A 21,605-nucleotide genomic window follows, 5' to 3' on the forward strand; every position below is an offset into this window, starting at 1 on the left:
AAATGGGACTCCTGCTCATTGCAATTGTGTTTTCCCTTCTGTAATATAAATTTCTTGAGTAATCTGAGGTGCTCAATTCTCTACTAGTATTCACCGGGGATAGGTTAAATAAACACTTGTTAGTTGAACCCTTCCCTACACAATGAGTCCCAGGAACTGCATTGGTTGTGCAGCCTCTCCAGCAGTGACTCTGAAAGTGCCTGTGTGCCCAGAGTTCCCTTACAGATGGAGCCAGACGCCTTCAATGCAGTGTATTAGCACTTCACTGTTTTAAAGAAACTATGTGTTATTACAGGGACAAAACCTGAGTTAGTCATTGGTGAGGCTGCTGTGTCCTGTTTGCACCGCCCCAGCCCAAGGAGCTGCTGGCAAACCAGAGTGAACCCAGCTAGAGCACATGACATTCAAGAAGAGGCTGACAAAGCTGGACTTATTCAGAGAAGAAAGGCTTTGGGGGATCTAATTATTGGATTCAGCTATCTCATGGAAGGCATATACAGAAGACAGAGCCTTTTCAGAAGTGTGAAGTGAAAGGATGAAAGGCAATGAGCTCCAGTTGCTGTAAGGCAAATTCTCAGTAGACATAAGAAAAACATCTGTGACAGTGGTGGAGACCTAGGACAGGGCCCAAGGAGGTGGTGGGATCTGTATCCTTGGAGATTTTCAAAGCTCACATGGGCAATGCCCTGAGCAGCCTCACCCAGCCTTGGAGTCTGCCCTAGCCTGGGGCAGGGTCTGGACCAGAGGCTGGAGACCAGAGGCTGAAGCACCTTCTGAGCTCCTGTGAGCTCAGCCATTTGAGGACAGAAGCAGGATTCCACTTTTCTGCGCCACCATCACCACCACCTGCTTGCACAAGGGCAAGCACAGTACTGCTTTTCTGCAAAGGGGCAGAGCTGGCAGATTTTTGAAGCCATTATCTGTGTACTTCCTCTTTTGTATCATGCAGTTTGCCAGTTAGAAGAAGATAAGGATTTTTAAAATGTTAATGAGACAGTTAGTGCATATCTGTGCTGATAAGTGCATTTCACAATTAGGAACTTACCTAATTGCTCTCAAAATTGCTTCAGGAAACATGAAAGAGGTGGGTTTTGAAGGTTGCTTTGTCTCTTGAAAGTTCATTTTCCATGAAAATGGCTCCTCAGACTCACTCTCAAATAACAGCATATAGGAAATGTCCTGCAGCTGGTGGAGTTCGGAATCCTGTGAGGAGGGAGCAGGGCCAAGAGCAGGATCACCATCCTGGGCTTCAGAAGAGCAGCCTTTGGTCTCCTCGGGGACAAGCTTGGTAGAATCCCATGGGATAAGGTTCTGGAGGGGAGTCAAAGAAAAATGGTTGATATTCAAGGATCATCTCCTCCAAGGTCAAAACCGATGAGGAAGATATCAAGCAAAGGGAGCAGGAGATCTGAATAGATGAACAAGGCAAAACTCAGACATAAGAAGGAAGCATAGAGAAGGTGCACACAGGGAGATGTAACCTGGGGGAATATAGGGGTGTTGTCTGAGTATGCAGCAGTGAGAAGACCAAGATCCATCAGGAGTTCAATCTGGCAAGGGATGTCAAGGCCAACAAGACAATGAAGACTAGGGGTGATGTGGGCTTACAGGTTAGTCAGCCTCACCTCCATCACTGCAGGGGTGAGGAAACAGCTCCTCCTGGACGCTGCCTCTGAGCACATGAAAGAGAAGGTGTCCAGGAGTAATCAGCATGGATTCAAAAGGGGAAATCATGCTTAACCAACATGATTGCCTTCTATGATAGAATGACCTGAGTACATGAGGGGAGAGCACTTCAGGAAGGCTTTCAACACTGTTCCCACAACATCCTCATAGACAAGATGAGGAAGAATGGGCTGGATGAGCTGACAGTGAGGTGGACTGAAAGCTGACTGAACAGCAGAGCTCAGAGGCTTGTGATCAGTAGCACAAAGTCTAGTTGGAAGCCTGTAACTTCTTGTATCCCCAAGTGGTCAATACGGGGTCCAGTACTGTTCAACTTACTCGTCAATGACCTGGAGGAAGCGACAGGGTGCACTGCACCTTCAGTGAGTTTGCTGATGATACCAAACTGGGAAAAAAGGTGATATCACAGAGGGCTGTGCTGCCTTTCAGAGGGACCTTGACAGGCTAGACAGATGGGGAGAGGAACCTCGTGAAGTTCAACAAAGGTAAATGCAGGCTGCTGCACCTAGGGATGAATAAACCCAAGTACAGTAAAGGCTGGGGTTTATCTGCTGAAGAACAAGTCTGCAGAGAAGGACCTGGGAGTGGTCCTTATTATTTCCTTAGCAGTGCAGCAGAGACAGCTGCACTGATATTTAACAAGACAACTTCTCATCTTTGGGGAAAGCTTCATATATGTTGGACATTTTTAAGAGACTTTATTGGGGTAAGAACGGCCAGAAGCCCCAGAACAACCAAGCGCATGCCCTAGCCAGCAGCTAGGTGCTCCTGCTTTCAGCCAGTGACTGGGATGAGACCAAAACCAGGTGAGACTTCCTCTGTGTCTGGGTGTGCTCATAGATGCCAGAAAAAGAAGAGGGGTCACCAGGAGTGCCAGGTTCAGGCCTCCTCCAAGTTCAAGCATGAGGCCCAGCATTCAGACTCCCCATTGCCATGTCACAGGTCTGCAGTGGCTGCAGCGCACAGGGTGGAAGGAAGGGGAGATCAATTGCCTGTTAACAGGGTCGAACTACGAGTGAAAAATGTAGTGTAGAACATGAGAACACATGTAGAAGCAGGTTCCTGAAGTCCACGCTATGCTTGGAAGGTTGCTTTATCCAAGAGAAAAAAGCATCAAAAGGGACAATCGTAACACAAGCAGGAGAGAAGACTACGCTGTGAGGACAGGCCGCATTGGTGCAAGAAGGATTTGAACCACATTTCTAGCACATTCTGCAAAAACTCTGTTTAAGGATGGAAAGTGGTTGCTTTCTTTAGCCATATTCTGAGCCAGACCTCCAGAGCAGGAGCCGAGGGCTGTATTTGACCACAGTAGCACACACCAGGAAGACGTGATCTGCCTGCTCTGGACAACATGCAGCTTTGGACTCAGACTCCACAGTAAGCAGCTTATGCAATACACGTAATAGATCTGATTCCAGTCCCTCTGCACTCTTCTACACAAAGCCACATAGCTTTTCCCTCACTCTCTTGGGCCATAGAAGCGGTCTCCTAGTCCAGGTCAAGCTCTTCTCAGCTGGTCTCTCCCAAGGTGAGCTCTGACTTACCTGCATCCATCAGGATTGGCAGTTTTATCTATAACTCTTTCTTGGCTCTCTAATCCCCATATCTTCCCCATGGCACCAGCCACATGAGATTCATCCATCCTTATTGATTGTTGCTCTGTTCCAGGCCACCAGTGAGTGCAGGCGTCAGAGTCCTTCTGGGCCTACCCTGAATCTTCTAGGTGCAGCTTCTCCCACCGTACACAGCACTGGAGTAACAGCACTAAGTAGCTTTGCTCACGTTTGTGTGGCCCACTGATGGATGGGTGGTCTGTCTTGGTGCTAGAGAAGTGGCTAGGAAATCCACTGCAGATGGGCACTATGTATTTCCAGACTTTTACAATTCTAGAGCATATAATAAAGAGCTATGTAGAGATACCAAGATTAACTCGTGTATTGCTTATGGTCTGTAAAGAGACAAGTCTTGTTCTTCTGAAATAGGTTTTGTGAACTCAGAAACTTGCCAGACCTCAATTACTTCAATCTGTCTTGGGAATTACAGCCAACCTCGCATTGATGTTTAATACCCAGTATGGGATTGAAAAGACCCTGAGGAAACTTGTTGGGGAATTTATTAATAAAAACGTAGACAATTCTGTCTACTGACTTTGTCCACCTTTTCACCTTCCAGCACCTTAATTTGTAGAGGATAACTCTGAATCAGGAGGTCCCAAGCTGATAGATAGTGGAGATGGAGAGAGTCCTACGCCTTGTCCACCACGTGTGGTAACGAACATGCTCAGAGTTGTCATTGATTATGTGTCAGTCAATACCCATCAACATCCTGGAGTCTCCAGGATGAGGCGAATGTGTGCTCAACAGCTGCTCATCAAAGGCCTGGGAATGGGAATGCAGCCGTCCACAGGAGGTGGGGGAAGCAAACCCAAATGCGACAGCACTTTGTGTGACTTCAGAGGGAGCTTTGGAAGTCATTGTGTTTGTCGTCATGGGTGTCAGCTCAGTTAGAGCACAACAATCCAAAGCAAAGAAAGCAGAGCAGATATCCAGACTGTATTTGCCTATTGCTTTTAGCTACCAAAACCTAGAAGTCTTAAGCATTTCTCAGGAAGACTTTACTCAGCTTTGCTGTAAAGTTGGCCCGGTATTGGAGAACTAACTGAACTGGTGACTCGGCTAAATGACATGAGCACGCGTCTATGACGGTTAAATCTGCCCACATCAAGACAGAGGCAGCCCAACGTCTTCTGGGGAAACAGAGCACCAACGTGCGCGCACAGCCTGCACCAAGCCGCTGGTCCCGGGCAGCCCCAACGCGTTGTGTTAGTCTTGGTCTTCCCCACCTACACCTCCTGCGACCCGCACGCGTTTCTCAGTATCAGGTCAGTGCTTCTGTCTGCCATCTCAGTATGTTCAGCTCTCTGAACGGACCACTGCCAGCCACTGAAAATACTGCATTGTACTTTCATGAAAATTTTCTTTTCTGTCTGGCATTAGGACAAAGCAAATAAAAAGGAAAATTTCTGTAAGTGCTCTTGCAAAGAAGAGATTAATAAGTGCAATAACAGGCAGTTTCTTTCAAAAGACCTTCACCAACTTGCTTAGGAAACTACAGCTGGTAAATTCAGTTAAAACTGCAACCAGCTTCCTCCAAGGCAGGGCAAGCGGAAGATAAATTACAGTGATTACAAGGCATGGAAGGCATTTCCAAAGGTGTTTCAGACTAGTTACCAACAATGTATCTCGGTACATGGTGTGAGGCTCACATCCTGCAGTTAGGGGAAGAAAATCCCACGCAGAACAGAGGGGCTCGTGTACGTGCAGAGACTTGAGAGGTTCCAGGCTGCCTGCGTTTTTATCCCTGGAATTTGCTTTAGAAGTTTTGGAAGATACTTTTAGCATTTGAAGCTAGAGCAAATTCATCACTTTGAAACTTCTGAAGCCATCCTTGCCCTGACTGTTGTCCATCACAGGAGACAGTGACATACTGGCTTATCAAGATCTTCCTGAAACATTTCTCTAAGGAGAAGCAGCAGCCCAACCAGGTCCTCCTCATCAGGGAAATCCTTTCGCAAAATCTCCAGAAATCCTCATGGCCACTTTTGACCCCTCAGCTGGATTCCCAACAGATCAGTGTCCCAAAACTGCCACTTTATGCATCCAATCCAATGCTTAGTGGCATTCAGAGAGCTCCCCCTAACTATCATCTCCATTTCAAGAGTCTGCATTTCCACAGATGGGGCTATGAGGCACTATGACTCAGCAAGCAAAATCAGTCAAGAGCTGTGGTCCAATCTGAGAGCTTTTCAGGCGTCCTTATTTCTCATGCTTTTACCCAAATTTCTCATTCCTTTTCTTCCAAAAAGTGAAAAGTTCCATGCAGCTTTGCTCTCTGCTCTAGATGGCTTTATTTTGATTTAAAAATAAAGCTGCTCTATTTTTTTTTAAAGGAACAGTGCCAACCGGAGCAGAGAGCAAAGCCGCATAAAACCCTGCACTTCTTGGAGTGCAATATCCAACAGAAGAGAGCTGATGTCTGACTTCAGGCACAGCTTTACCAAAGCATATCCCGCGAGATACTGTTTACACAAGGGGCCAGTCCATGGGGATTTTTTTTTTGTTTTGGCTTCCTCTCCAGCCAGGACCTTTTCCTGGTGTCACAACACAGCGCATTGGCATCCTGTGCTTGGCCTATGATGTTTTTCTTCCTCCTCCTTTCTCAGCATCAATAATCCTGATCCCCCCAAAATGAAAGCATCTAAAACTCAAAGATGACGTCTTTTCTAAATGCACCATTGTGTTTCTCTTGCTCTGTCCCTAGAACCAAACCAGCAGAGAAGGAAACACTGTATCTGGAGTAACCAACTCACCTGATATTGCGGCGCTGTTCTGCTTCTGCTCCACGACGCAGAGGCAAGAGTGCGTCCGTGCCCCCGGGCACAGACCTGCAGCCGGGCCCGCTCCCTGCCCGCACGCTCGGCCAGGGCCCCTGCAGGACACACCGGTCACACGGAGGCGCCAATGGATCCGGGGCTGGCAGATGCCCCCCAGGGCTCCTTGGTGCCACAGGGAAGGAGGCCAGTGCCCAGAACTGGGGGTTGCTGCTGCCCGACGCCGTGCAGGCAGCACAACACAGAGCTACGTGCAGCTGAGTCCAGAGACCACACAACTGCACCCGGTAACGCTGTGTAACTGCATCCTGGAGCTTCCTCTTCCAGGGTTAGATCCCAGGCTGGAGAGGAAGAGGGTTTCACCCCCAGAGAGGGCTGCTATCAGGCTGCTTTGGGTAAGGTGTAGTCTTACGTGTTGTACTGGGGATCATCCTCGAGGCACTGGTGATTTCTACCATCCCACATACAGAATAAGCAGCAGTGAGTCTTGCTTTTCTTTTTTTTTAAGGAAAAGTGTATTTTTGTGAAAATAGACTTTATTATAATAAAATTTGATATTAAATAAAAACATACTATATCACCAACACTGTGGACACTGTGCTGGCATCATTCACATACCTCACATAACTGTCTTTCTTAAAACAAATACCCTATTGAAACATGCAAAGAAACACTGAAAAGGATAGAAACAATGTTGTACAAAACTCTCCGTGGCTTATAAAGGGATGTGTCTTAACTCAAGAAACACATCATACTATATGAAAATAGCTGCAAACTCTCCATCCCCAGCTCTGCTCTCCAAATGCTCCAACTCAGGAGCAGCCCATTAAAACAGCCAAATAAAACCATGAAAGAGGTGGACCAAAACAAATAAATAAATAGATTAAATGGATAGATAGATAAATAAATAAATAAATAAATAAGGCGGAGTCCCCAGCCAGCATGTGGTCAAGGTGAACCAGCCAACAGCAGCTTGCAACAGCCCGTGCTCTCTGCAGAAGTATTGGCCCCATTCAGGGCATCGCTCCTTCCTCCGCGAGGTCCCTCGCGCTCAAACGCGACCGAGGCAGTGTGGGATGCTCCTAGGCACAGCTGCGTATTTACAGGTTTACAGTACAAATAACTCATTCATCAGCCCAGAGACAGCAAAGGGGATTCACAGGAACAGGAGAGTGCAAATGTTCTCTGAAGGAAGTGGAGTCAAGACAATCTCCTTTGGACCAGTGACACCGGGTGAGTAGTACAAGGGAGCTTTTCCTAAGGGGCTTGGGTTTTGCTGGGAAAAGCCATTTAGCTAAAGTTACAGCCAGGACACCATTTTTTAAATTAAAATATTTACAGGGAACTGGTGCATTGAGGGCTGCATGGAGCAGGACACACTACTGTGGAGGTGGCTGTATCCTAGAGCTGAGGCCTCATACACCCCAGTGCCATGAAACTGTGTCCACAGACACTGCCTGTGCTGGGTGGGCTTTCAGCAGAGACCACGGCTTGCAGACCCACCGAGGGGTTTTCTCTATTCAATCTATACTTTTTCCCTATGAAAATACTCTAATAAGCTTATTGCAGAGGGCTTCTCCTGAACTTCCAGTGCCTGTGTGGTTTGCACAGACAACTTACAGACAGCAGCAAATCCCTTGTTAATTCTTCTTACTGGACCCGAGTTTTTTGAAGAGCTTTTTTCCTTTGAAGAAGAAGCCCCTCTTCTTTTTACTCTGACCAGGTAAATCAGTGCATTTGAGAACTGCCAGTGGTGCCTGCTCTGGACACTGCTCGTCCATGAGAAGGCAGGAGGGTGGTACAGCAGGAGGAGTTGGCAAGAAGTCTCTCTGGTCAATAGACCCATCTGGATTCAACTAAGCAGGAAAAAGAGACAACAAAAGAAAAACAAAAGTATATTTTAGAGCCTAATAAGGACACTATGTCATCATAAACCTCAGCCAAATAATCCTGCTTTCTCCCTGTCAGTCTGTATGCAACTGCCGATTCAGTTAGGAAGCCTGCAAAGGATTTATCCCCCATCCAGACCCTGCCTGAGCTCAGACACTCCCAATTTTCTTCCACCCTTTGGGCTAAGAATGGTACAGAAGGCAAGTGCCCACCCAGGGCTCGTGAAGAGACATGACTTCACAGCTGAAGAGGTGATAGTTTGATCATCTCCTAAGAGCCAGGAGGGAAAGACACCAGCAGGTTTATCACAGGGACCCAGCAGACTACTCTGGAAATATCCAAGCAGCCCTGCTGGCTGCCAGGAGCCAGGGAGAGATCTGTGGGTTCCCAGTACATACTAAGATGGAATCTTAATCTAAAGGAATTTCCTTCCTTTAGAAGGAAGTAAGAGCAGGGCTAGGCAAGACCTTCACATGTTCAAAGAGGGGAACTTACTTATAAGACAAGTTATCCAAACGCTCTAGAATATGACCTGGGATCCACAGTTCAGAAGACCCACTGTACCCTCTTTTTGGAGGGACCTTTTGGAAGCTGGACAAGGGCCCTTGCCTCAGCTTCCCCTTCACAGCGTGTCAGAGACAGGGCGGCTCCCAGAGCAGCCTTCTCCCTGGGAGCTGCTCTCCCTGCGTTTAGCCACAGGGACGGTGGTCTGAGCTCATGTGCTTTCCCAAGAAGCTGCATAGTTGTTTGCCAGGGAAGATGTTCTGGGTTGCTGGGGCGTAAAAGAACCCTTGTCCCACTGTGTTCTCTTCCACACGGCTTTTCCAAACCAGCCTCAATGTGCCTAACGGAATAAATAGCCTTCTCAGCTTCCTGCTGTATATCCTGCCTTGTTATCCTCCAAAACACACCATGACAGAGGCTGCGGCTGTGCTGAGGAAGGGGGTTCTGCCTTGGGGGGCTGAAACACCATAGCCCTCACTGACTGCCTGGGTGCCACAAAGGCAGGAAGAGGCGAGTGGCTGGTGCCTACAGGTCTTCACCATCAGCCCTGCAGAACTGTGCCTACACTCACGGCAGCAGCTACTTGTACTTGGCGGGCAAGAAGGGCCATGCTTTGGTCCTGGCCACGTGCTGCTCCTGAGAATCAAGCAGATGCAGAGATGTTACATTGCTATAACACAGCCACGCTTTATTCTCACTGTGCTCATTTACCTGAAACTTAGTGGGGTTTAGAGTAAATGCAGCACTGCCTTACGACCCCACTGCTGTTTCAGCACCCTATCCCTTATGTGAAGGGCACAAAAAGTAGCTATGATCTCTTGTCACCTCAAAGGCCAAAGTTATGTCTACTTCAGAGGCAGTCACTTCATTCTCCTATAGGAAAACAAGTAATTCTGGTTTTATAGGAAAAAAAGTAATTAATTAAAAGTAAATAAAATGAGATAAGCAGAAACCTCTGGAAAGGCAGAGCTCGAAGCCATAGTGCGTGCAGTTATGTTTGAAATCAATCTTGAGCAGCTCAGAATAAAGGACTCGGAAAAAAACTCTAGTTTTGTGTGGATATCTCTCTCCTCCCAAATCCAGACAGTTGAGGGTCAACAAATCACTTTAAATTGACCCAAATAGTCGTGTCACCAGACCGTTTCTTGCCTGACTAAGGCACTTGACTACCCAGACACCTCTCCTCTTTACAGCGACCAGGATGGTGGTTGATTTTTCCTGATCTTGTCCTGCCATCTGGTAGTCTTGTCCTCACTCATTCAGAAGACTTCTATGTTTCTGCAGGTACGCAGCACTCCTCTCTCTGCCCTACCTGCTAGGGACAGGCTGCCAGCACAGCCTGGGCCTCGAGAGAGCAGCTCTCTGTGTGCAAGGTGAGTCCTCCCGCAGAGCTGCACCATCTCCAGCAATCCCCGCATCTCCTTGTAGCACTGCTACTCCAAAACGGGCAATTTTGCCTGGCACAACATTGGTGCTGGTGGCACAGGTACTAGACAAGTCTGGGAATTCTAGAAATAAATCTGTTAATGAGCAATTTCAGTCAGTAATGGAAGATTTATGGAGGTAGGGAAAAAAAGTAAGCCAGATAAGGGCTAATTTGGTTTAGGTGCTTTGCAAAAGATAAGAAACCCTGGGCACTGCTCCAGATGTTCTTCATGCATTATGCAAAGTCCTTGGATAACATGCACAGAAGCATCAAGTTAATATGAGAAGGGCTCTCACCAGCCTGCAGTGAGAGGTCTCCCCAGTGAACTGTCCCTGCAGCAACTTTGGGCTTGGGCCATTGGCTCGGCAGCCCCGCGGGCTGCGGGAGGGGAGCGCAGCCCCTGCCCGGGCAGCGTGGCCGGGGCTCCGTGCCCAGGCACCCCTGGAAAGCACCTCTCTGGCAAAGGGGGGGCAGTTTCAGGGCAGATCTGAAGTGGCCCAGCAGCATTGCTGCAATTTCTCCTTTAGAGCGAGGCATGAAAACTGCACGGAAAATGAGATGCAGGTTCCCAGACCAACTCACAAAGGTTACAGTGATTTACCGTGATAAGGATACCACAGTATTAACATTGTTACCAAACATCAAGCAGTCAAAAGGAAATAACTAGTAGTTTTCTGTCTTTGTGACTGCAAGTCCTTCTGATTCCAAGCTGTTGGTACATGATGCCCAGCAGATTTCCACACACACAGGCACCCTCACACATAGACATGTACAGATATTCTCAGAGGTTGCTGTATGACAGAAAAGCAACAGAACCAGTTCATAGATTCATCTGGTAAGAGACAAATGATATTAAAATTAGGGTTTCTTCCCTAAAGGGGAAGGACAAAAATAATGCTCGCCAAGATCCTGATAACAACTATTATGGTTCATAAACAGAAGAACCATGTTTTCAGGGGGGTTTAAGTGCTCCCTCAGATACTATTATTATTTGCAAAGTTTAAGAAAAACAGAGTGCTTCAAGCTAAGAAAAACACAGATCTCCCACCCCTTTCCCCAAAAGCAAGGCCTCCCCCCCAGCCCTGAAACTGTTTAGTGCTGTCAGATAGAACAATTATCCACACAGGGTCAGTTTTGGGGACTAAACCTAAACACCCAGAACACCTACACCCCAGTCACAGCCCCCAGAACCACCAGATGATTGTTCCAAACAGTTGCACTTCATTTGCTGAACAGACCATGGCTTCTCTTTAACAGAGACCCAGTTTGGCAGGTAAAGATCTGCCCTCAGGTGATTTGCGGCCGGACTTGCTAGAGGAGCCCCAAACCAGACAGTCAAACTACAAGCAAGAAAAGGAGTGAACTGCAGGAGCCTGTAATGTGCTAGGCTAGGTGGGAGATTGAAGAGATCTTCTCACACGAACTTACATGGTTGCTCTCTCTCTCTCTATGTATCATTCATATCTATCACTGGACTCTTCTCTTCCTCATTCTCTGAAGAAAATAAGCGCCATGGGTGCATAATATAGGCAGAAATAAATACATGAAATCAATTAGAATTGAATACTTTCTAGAGGTGCTTTACAATCAGTCTTTGAGATAAACTGCATATTACTGATGCAAAAAATATTCATTCCGTAGCCACAGCATTAAAACGACTGCTTTACATTAGTGAACATGAGCGTTTCAGTGCCCCAGCTTGTGATCATAACTTCTTGGATAGTCCACTTTGGGCAGCCTTTTTCATTGCTCAGTTTAGTCCCCAAGTGTTGCCAGTTTGAAAGTTAAATTTCTTTATCTTTTTCAGTTTCCAGCATTTTAAGACATACTCACAAATCATTTGGATGCACCACCCTTCCCCAGGTCAATTTGGAACATGAACAGCCCCTATTCATTGGTCTTCGACACAGCAGCAGGGGGAAGGGAATAGGAAGAAAACAAACTGGGTGGAAACTTTAAATCCAAGAAGTTATAAGCGATTTGAAAATCACTCATGATCATGCTGGGGAAGCTTAAGATTAGAGCTAACCTTAATATAGCCCAAAGCTCTGCCATGACATCATGGTGCACACACATGCTCCTTAATTCTTAGGTCTCCGGCTGGGGTTAGTAAATTTGGCGGAAAGCCCCTTATCATGCTGTCTTTGGAAAGATTCAAGTAAAGCTTCCCCGGAGGCTGCCATGCACCTTCTGCTTTTGCTAATGTTTTGCACAGCCCAACTGCTGACAAACACCCCCGTGCCCTTCCCGAACCGCAGCAGCAGAGGGGAGAGCTCCTCCCTGCCCCGCTGTGCTCTGCCTACTGGATATGCCAGCACCACACTACCCAGCGAGCTCCTGAACTCTACCAAAGGGAGTATGTTCCTTAGAGTCTGGAAAACTCCAGATATAGCTGTGCTGCTGTAGGCACAGCTGCCAGGGCTGGCTCTTAAAATAGGGATTTTTTTTTTTTTTTTAAACAGAAGGACATATTGCTCCTGCTTTACCCCTCAGATGTTCTCCTCATGACTCGGGACGCTGTAACAGAGCCCCAGATACACTGGGCCAGGCTCTGCCTCCCTTTGGTAATCACTAAACATAGTTAAATCTACTTAACTATTACAGACTTGGTTACCAGCAAGGTAAATGCATTGCTGTTAAAAGGAGGCAATGACATCCTTCTTATTTGGAGGCTGTTGAGACAGATTTGGATTGCAAAGCACAAGGAGGTAGGACTACATATTGCTAAGTGAGAATCACCCAGGGAAAGCATCCAGGTGCAGTAAAGAAGCAGCAGGACAGGCTGAGCATGGGAGCCCTGTCACTACACAGAATGGGGCGTTGAGACGGGGTGGGCAAAAAAAAGTCATGTCTAGATAGTTAACACGGGTCCCCACTGAAATAAAATCGGCTTAATCATCAATAACCAATTTTCTAAGTTCTCAAACCCCACAGACTACAGAGAGGCTCATGGATCAGTCAGGATGAGAGCCACCAAATCCATCCTGAGCCAAGAGAGCTGCTTCCCACTCTGCAGACTCAAAGAGCCAAGGGGAGCGGGGGCTGCGTGGACCTCTGGCAGGGACAGGGGGAGACAAATGGAAAGAACCGAAGGGCAGGCAAGCTTGAAACATGTTGATTTTATGCAGGTTATGAACCAGAGAAAAATCTTATAGCTGCAAACACAGAGGGATATACAGGCCAAATGGCTGTATCCTGAGGGAACAGTCCCCGTTTTTGGGATCCAGCAGCAGTGGAGAGGGGAGAGGCAAGTGGAGCAGTCGCAACCTGTGGAATAGGGAGCAGGAGGGACAGCAGGGCCCAGGACACCGCTCTGGGACATGGCCAAACTGGCATCCCAGTTTCCTCACCATGGAACCAGAAGACAGGGATGCAAAGATGTATAATTTAAGTAAGAGTAGATTTGTTGTGTATGTTATTCTGTTAATCACTCTTTTGGGTGTCTCTTTTCTCCCTTCCATAAAATATCATTTACTAAACCACATGCTTCACATTTGCAAGTGGCAGGACCAACTTGTTGCCCTAAAGCTTAGCTCAGTTCCCCAAGATCTTCCAGGAAGATGCAGGCTAGTCATGGAATAGTGACTCCTGACATCTGAAATGGGCCGTTTTGTTGCCAGTCAGCCCTGGAGAGGAGGGCGAGATTTGTAATTAGCTGAATTCAAACAGTTATAATTGCACCACTACAGGTCTCCTTGGGCACCCGCTGTTCTGATAAATGTGTAATTTGGGAAGAGGAAATCATGTTGAGAAGGAAATTGGAGGAGAAAACTCACTCGGAAAACCTGTTTCTATCAAGAGACTTGTGAAACCTCAGGGCCTCAGTTAAACCCTGTGGTGCCCCAGCATGGACCATCCCTTAGACGCTGAGAGCAAAGGGGCTGTGAGCAAAGGTCCTAGACAGGTAAGCACAAGGCAATGCCAGGTTAGGAAGATGACCCACAAAACTATCTGTAAATTTTTTGTCCAAATCAGGCCTGACACGTTCTTTCCATAGAAAGGCACAGAGGCTGGAATACAGATACTGCACCCACAAAGCTCAAAATACCTGGAAGCAAGAGACAAGGTTGCCTGAAGGAGATATGCGACGGTGGTTGAGAAGCACTTGAATACAGAAAGATGGTAGGCAGGTACAGAGAAAAGGAGGGGCTGAGCATGAAAAGTAGGAGGAGAGAAGGTGCAGAGAGCAGAAAAGCTAGGGTGACACCAGCAGGAAGCTTGACAAAGGAGGATTCAGGGCCCCGTATTTGCTTAAAGACCACCTCTGAGCCAAGCTGAGCCTGCTGTTCAACATTTCTTTGGGTCTGGCATCATTTGACTGTGTCAATAACTTTCCAAGAAAACCTGAAGGTTGAAGGATGAGCACTTATGAGCCAGGACCAAGTTGAGACTTCCCTGAATCCCAGTCTCCTTAGCAGCATAGCATGGAGGTCCAGCAGTGACCAGTGACACTTGTATATAAAGAATTTGCTGGTGGGACCTCAGAAACGTTTTGATCACCACAATAAGGAGGCTTGAGGCCCCAGTGAATTTAAGCTTTTCCTTGCACTATAGGTTAAGTCCTTAACAAGAGCTCCTAGCTCTCCTGTCTAAACCTTTGAGCTTTCACCCAGTTGCATGCAGTATTTGAAATGGTTCTAGCAGATGCAGCATGCTGCACAACCCCCTGCTCTGCAGGCCCCAGCCAGGGCAGAGCTTAGTTGTCTGCACTGCACAGGGTCATGCCAACTCACCTGGCTCTCAGCACTGTGTGAAAGAGCCTCCTTCTCTTTTGAATGAAGCTCCTCAGCTGTGTCTTCCTCCAGAGTTACAGCTTCCAAGAAGTTAGACGGGACAAGCCCTCTCTGTTGGTTCAGTTCTCCCTGCAGGATCAACATTCAATTCCCACATCAGGTTTTCTGACTGAGATACAGGTAAAGGTGCAGCCCCACGAAGAGGGCTAGGCTAGGGTCTGAGAGAATCTAGGGCCTAGGCACACATTTTATGGTGGAAGGATCTTCAGCAAATTTCACCTGCATTCTTGCTTAGTTGTGGAACAATTCAGAATGCAAAAAAAAAGAGAGGAGCAGAGTATAGCAACAGAAGATGACAAGAGGCAATGATAAAGGTATTACAAAAAGCAGGCCACTTATCAGTTCTAAATTACTAAGTCTATTTGCACTCTACAAATTCAAAAACTTTTCACTGATAAGCTGGAAGCAACTGGAACAAGACTGTGACATAGACTTACTAAGGGCCTTTGCTTTGCCCTGGTCTTTCTTTTGTCTTTTTCTATCTTTCTTTTCTGTTTTCTTTAAAGAGTGAGGTATTACTGGTACAATCGTCCTGTAGCATTCTCTTTTTCACAGTGAATACCAACCTACTTTGCAGTTTCTCTCTAAAAAACTGTCCCCAGTCTGTCAAGAGGTGATCAGGTGAGAAAAACCAACTCCCTTAACATTGTTGTTTGACTTCTTTCACAGTATTTGGTCAAACAAGACATTCACAATAATCCCTTCAGACTTCACCTGGAGGTGAACCTCAACCTGATGTGTGAACATACACTGCTTTCTTTCTGGGAAAAGATGGTTGATCCAAGAACTAAGAATCCTGCACAATATAGCTCTCTGGCAGGCAGAGCCCCCATGTATCCACAGTAAATTAAACTGATAAAAGTTGATATGCTGAAATGTGGCAGAATAAGGGTTGGCACTTTTTTTTTTTTTTTAAATAATGCTCCTGCCCTGGATAATACCCATGTGTCAGAGACCTTGGTAACAAATCAGCTTGTAGCAGATGCTGATGCAGCTGATATATGTGCAGTAAGATGCATCCTAGGATTCAGGATCCCCACAGTAAAGTTATATAAAGAAGAAAAAAGAAAAGAAAACCCTCAGAACTGTTTGAATATTGGATTTGGAAGAAGAGACTGCAACAATCTGCCCTACAATAACTGGCAATGTGTTCACTTGTTCCACAAATAGAATATTTCATCCCCTCATTTCTGCTCTCCTGCCACTAGATGGACCCCAACTATTTCATATGTAGCCCCTGGATTTTCCTGACACCAGTACTTACATAATAGAATCCGTCATCATCCATGGATCCAAACACAGTGATAATATCCCCTGCACTGAAAGTCAGTTCAGCCTACAAAAAAAAAAAATGGCAAGAGAACAACAGTTACAGGAGGAGCAATGTCTGGAATTTCTCACCAGAAATACAAGGTCAGCCAGGGCTGCTTGCAAGATCTCACTGTGGGCAAGAGAAGCCACCGTGCTGGGATTTGCAGGACTGGGATGCAGAACAGGATGTTTAGTGGGACATTATGAAACACAGTGCAGAGCATTTCACAAGTTAAGAGCAAAGCCTCAGTCCCAAAACAATTTGTATCAAGCATTAAAATGATGCCTACCACCTGTCCAGGAAAGGCGTGCTGAAAACAACCTAAACAAGCACCAGAAATACCCTATATTTTTCTAAGCGCAATACATAATCCCCTTCCCTCCACACAAGCCTATTCTGTGTGCTATGCTCAGGCATTAGCGACTAGCAGGAACGCCAGCAGGAACAAACTGGAGAGACTTGACCTGAGAAAAGACCGTTACTGCCCAGGACACACAACCTTTCCCCAACAGCTGCATCCACCCCTCCAGTCATCCCAGGCAGTCCTCCACGGAGCACAAGATCCAGGCCAAAGCATCCTCTCCCGGTGAATGAGACCCCTCAGTTACACTGAGGCAGTTTTCCTGGGATAGAAAAGGCGAGTCTGCAAACAGGCAGAACAAAGATATTCTGGGCAAGTCCACTTCAGCCAGTCTGGCTTTATAGGTACTTAATAACAATCATGAAAGTGTTGGCTGGAACAAACCTCTAGGGATTTCTGGGCAGGTTTTATAGTTAGTCTCTAATGCTTAGTTTATCTCCTGAGGCGACAGGTTCCTCCTGCATGGAGACCAATGATTTACTTTGTTCCAGCAGAAAGAAGCTTCCAGGGAAGTTCATTCACAGACACAAAGAACTGCACAGAACTGGCTCGGGGCAGATCACAAATAGCAGCTGCAGCTTTCGGGGCAAAACAAGGTGACCAAATTTTCTGACAGCGTGAGCGGGAGAGCATTTCCACCAGCACAACAGAACTGCAGCAGCTTGTCTCAATAATTTGAGCTCCATTCACTGGGAAGGTGAAAACAGAGGATGTGTTTACAGAAAAGATTCCTTCCCAGCTCTGCTGGATCAAAGAGTAAAGGAATTTGGGTAACAGCCTAGGCTTCTACTAGAGCTATAGGAAAATACCTTGGAGAACACAAGTTATTTTTTTGAGTGGTTTACCTGAGACACATATGCTGAAAAAAAACTAGGAACATACGTGTTTCATATTCTACACAGGTAACTGAACACACTTATTAGAAAAAGCATGAAAAAACATACAAAGAAACTCTATGTTTCATAACTTCAGGCAATTCCTTCCTTCCGTTGTATTTTTGAGCTTTTACTCTGTAGGTTCTGACCAAGGTACTAAGTGTCATAGGATAAAATAAGAGGAGAGAAAGGCAGAGAGAAAGGCAGAGAGATATAGAAACCTAGAAGAGGAATGAGCAGCTGCTGGTTACCTCTATGTCTGCATTTGGAGAGCTCTCCTTGGGGTTATAGTCAAACACAGCCACCATACTTCGAGCAGGGAGTAACTCAGTTTCAAAATCCTGACGCTTATCTTCTGCAGGTCACAAATAAAACAGAATAACTTGAGCAGGTAATTCTGGGAGGAAATTCCAAATCAGACCTAATCCTTCACTGTTCTTGGAGTTGATTGCACAGGATATACCCAGGATCCGAGTATATCCAGGAAAGCAGTTTTTTGATCTCTTGTATCGCTTTACAAGCACCAAACTGGGGATATCTTCCTGCTCCAGCACCACGGTGTCCTGCCTGTGTTCAAGAATCACCCACCCAACAACAGTCTCCTGCCAATCCTTAGCTTTGACAGGCCTCAGAGGGACATTTCTTGTCCTTCCAGGCACACTATATTACTCAGCTACAAAATTCATCCTCCAAGGGCCAGAGCAGCAGCAAGAGCACAAGACCACATCAACAAGTGACCTGGCCACAGAAGCACTGAGCTGAGGACAGACAAGTGCAGAGAAGGCCTTGAAGACCAGAGAAAGCTCTTTATTATCACAACTACCTGCCTGCTTGGCTTCCTTGATCACAGGCAGCCCACAAAAGAAAACGTTTGGCACTACGGAAAATACAAATTGGCCAATCCTTCATCTTACGGATTTAATCCGTGCATTGAGCCAAAACTGGGTGGGTTAGGAAGGGGGTTGCAGGCTTGGTGTTTCCTGACCCCAACAGATGACTGTGCACTCAAGTGGAGAGCACAGAAAAAAAAAAAAAGCCTTCCATCCCACCCTGTAAGAGACCTTGGGTTTCAAGGACTATGGCACCAGATCAGCCAGAGATCTCCCTGGTCCTCCACAGCAAGACCTCCATCTTCAAATACTCCCAGCTTAGTCAAAAGCCACAGCACCCCCTGCTAAATTGCACAAGCCCAAACTCCTCTTTATCTTACAATGCTTTAAAGGACTACAGGGTCTTGCCTCAGTCCAGGACCACAAAGTACTTGTGTGTACTATGATCATGTCAATGCAACACGCCTTTCCCGAACAGCAAGGAGCAATTCTCACCTGGATGAGACTTGTACTTCTCCTGTTTATTCAGTTCTGTTAGGGAAAGAAAACACATAGTCAGTGAACACACAGCTCATCTTTCAACAACATATGCATCAGACAAGTGAGAAGCAACAATAAAAACAACAAAGACCAAAGTAGCAAACAACAAACATCAACCATTCATGCAACTCAAAGTCTACGCTGGTTACCATGACTTAGGGACCTAATAGGAAGGACAGGCCAAGCTCCAAAATTACAAAAAAAAGACGTCGTTATCCCTAAAAACTTCTAACACTGGAGCCAGGTTTGTAGCACGAAGCAATGCAGCTTGACCAAAAGGGATGGGCTCTCCTTCCACTTCCTAGCAGTTGTACAGACACAAACATCTGAGGGCCCTGGAAGCAAGTAGTAAAAATCCAATGCAGTCTGCAATCCTACTGCAAGAATCAAAGAGGAAGCAGAGGGTGACACAGACCTTTCTTGGAGCGTCTGGGTTTTGGAGGAGGGACGGTTTGGCGGCGTGGAGGTGGAGAAAATGTGCCATTTCCTTAATAAAATCCAAAAAAAGCAAATAAATAGACAAGAGAAACAGACAGTGAACAGAAAGTGAAAAGCCTCTTGAAGAGTGAACAGGCAACAGAGTAGCAGGACATGCTTCCCCTGGGAAGCAGACACTGTGGCAAAGGCCAAATCTCCATTTTTCATATGGGGACTCAGATGTGGAACGATCCACATCCTAATACACAGAAATTCACATTATGTTTATGCCCATCAATAATACCACAGCGTCCATCAGACAGTTTGCTTACTTCCCTGCATTTTATCTCTCAGAAGCATAAGGCTAAAATTAAACCTTACACCATCGACACCTGAAAAATGCCAGGTGGAACATGCCCTATCAAATCACTCAGGTGGGAAAGGCCCTTGGGAGGTCTCTAATTCAAGCTTTGGCACAGAGCAGAATTGATATTGATTTCAGACCAGGTTACAGAGGGGTTTGGCCAGTTGGGTCCTGAAAACCTCCATGGACAGAAATTCTCCCCCTCCTTTGGTCTTTATTCCAATACTTAATAATCCTCACAGAAAGAGATCTGCTCCAGTCAAAACATTTCTGTTTCAATTCATAAAACACTGGAATAATTTAATTTCAATTTAATTTCCCCCTTCCTCTGCTGCAAAGCACCATGAACTGCCCCTGGCTCATAACTCATTGCTCTTGCACACTGTAGAGCTCTACAGAAAAATGGCTGAAAGCTGAAATTCATGAAGAAGGAGAAGAAAGCATCTCCAGATCAACCCTTCTACAGCACCCCTGGTTACAAGACTGTAATTCAGGTCTACACAGGCAGCAGAACAGTAACAGAGAGGAGCACAGGCTCTGGCTGCCCTAGGAAACTAGGGCTTTTGGTGCATTCGCACCCACATATGTCTTTTCATCATCAAACCTCCCGATAAGTTTCAAATCCACTACATTTCATGAAGTCTCAGAGCTATTAAACTCCTTTATGCTTCTGAGAACAAGCAGCAGGGCAAGGTACAGACAGCCTTTCATGTTTCCCCAGGGCAAGGGCCACCACAGGCATCTAGCCACCAGTGGGCACTGTTGGATACACACAGGAGAGACAACTCAAGTGTGGAAAAAGCCTCATTCAAAACTTCTTCCTAAGACACTAGAGCTGGTGAGGGACACAAATCAACCAGAAATCACATAGCCACAAAGTAAAAGCACACAGCTTGACAGCAATGCTGAGCTTTTCTTCATTTCAGGGAAGAAACGTGCTGGCAGGAGCACAGCACGCATGCAAAGGAGATACAGTACCTACACTCTCCATCGGCGTGTCAGCAGAAATGAACCCTTGCTTTAAGAGCTGCTTCTTGACTTCACTATTCTCCACCTGGACTTCAGATACCATGTTACAGGGGATGTACCCTTCCCTTCCTGCACATTCGCCCCTGTAAAAGCCATCAGCATCCTTGTCTCCACACACCTGCAAGGAAAAAGAAAGGCCAGAGACCAGTTTAGCTACAAGGATCAAGTGTGGAAGAAAAAGAATAGAACATGGAAGCTAAGGAAACTCCCCAAATAAAGGAGTTCTGTATCCAAGTCTCATCTGTCCCTGGAGCATAAGATGGTGCACAGAGACACAGATGATGTTCACCAAGGTGTGTTCTTACCTTCAGGATCTGACCCTCCTTAAACGGGAGTTCCTCTTCTGCCGCATCAGGATTAGGAGACATAGAAACAGGATCATAGTCAAAGAGGGCCACAAATATCCTAATGACATCATCTTCGACAGCAGTTTCTGAAGCCACGATCCTTGGAGGACCTGTGTGCAGGCAGGGATACACCAGAGAATATGAACACCATTGCCCAGTTATCCTTTACTTGCCTATGAGCCTCTCCCACAAAATTTCCAACAGCCTCCCTTTCTCCTGCTGTCTGACTCTGTCCCCTTTGCCCATTTACCTGGACTAGAGAGCAAAGGTTTCTGCATTTGGCTTCTTCTTATGCTCCTGTTCCTCCTTCTGCTGGGAGCCTGCCAGGCGGCTGAGCCGGGCAGCTCCTGGCCCCTAGGATCTTTATGACCAGAAGCCTGTAACAGGAACCAGAGAGTTAGTAGCAGCCTCTGCCTTCTGACTCAGGTGAACACCGCTCAGCCCAAACGCACTCCACAAAAGAGCAGTGCATCCAAATGCAACATTCCTCTTCAGGGACACTCTAGAGCTGAAAACACCACGGGAGTCGGAAAGCAAACTCAAACAAATACAAGCAGGCACCCTGCCAGAAACCAGTGATGAGCATGAGGAATCAGGAAAGGGGAATTCCAAGGGGAGGCAATGACATTACAGTCATTGTCCACATAGAGCTTTCACAAATCAGTTTACTTCACTAGGAGTTTTCATTTGGGCACCACAGCCTCCTGCCATAGGGAGGAAGACCCAATGTGAAAAGGAATACTGCATCGGTGACGCTCGGCCTTTTAGCAGGAAAAGCAGAAGCAGCTCAACGAGAAAAGCCACAGAGCAGCACAGAACTACGGATTCTCCCAGATAT

At 46.5% G+C, this 21,605-nt stretch overlaps 1 protein-coding gene across 1 annotated transcript in view; it reads right to left on the reverse strand.

The window, feature by feature from the left end:
- Positions 1-6,597: 6,597 nt before the first annotated feature.
- The window catches only part of TSPOAP1 (TSPO associated protein 1), a 65,561-nt gene continuing 50,553 nt past the window's right edge, over positions 6,598-21,605 (reverse strand). Inside the window, exons 22-30 of the mRNA XM_088529961.1 lie at positions 21,018-21,144; positions 20,726-20,877; positions 20,370-20,538; positions 19,026-19,097; positions 18,566-18,601; positions 17,492-17,595; positions 15,957-16,028; positions 14,633-14,761; positions 6,598-7,935 (exon numbers count right to left, since the gene is read on the reverse strand). Of these exons, the coding sequence (XP_088386087.1) occupies positions 7,720-7,935; positions 14,633-14,761; positions 15,957-16,028; positions 17,492-17,595; positions 18,566-18,601; positions 19,026-19,097; positions 20,370-20,538; positions 20,726-20,877; positions 21,018-21,144 (1,077 nt within the window). The 3' untranslated portion in view covers positions 6,598-7,719. The remainder of the gene's footprint in view (positions 7,936-14,632; positions 14,762-15,956; positions 16,029-17,491; positions 17,596-18,565; positions 18,602-19,025; positions 19,098-20,369; positions 20,539-20,725; positions 20,878-21,017; positions 21,145-21,605) is intronic.

Source organism: Tinamus guttatus, unplaced genomic scaffold (genome assembly GCF_059628265.1).
Source record: "Tinamus guttatus ecotype Peru unplaced genomic scaffold, ASM5962826v1 Tinamus_guttatus_pri_ptg000356l, whole genome shotgun sequence".
Classification (NCBI taxonomy): Eukaryota; Metazoa; Chordata; class Aves; order Tinamiformes; family Tinamidae; genus Tinamus; species Tinamus guttatus.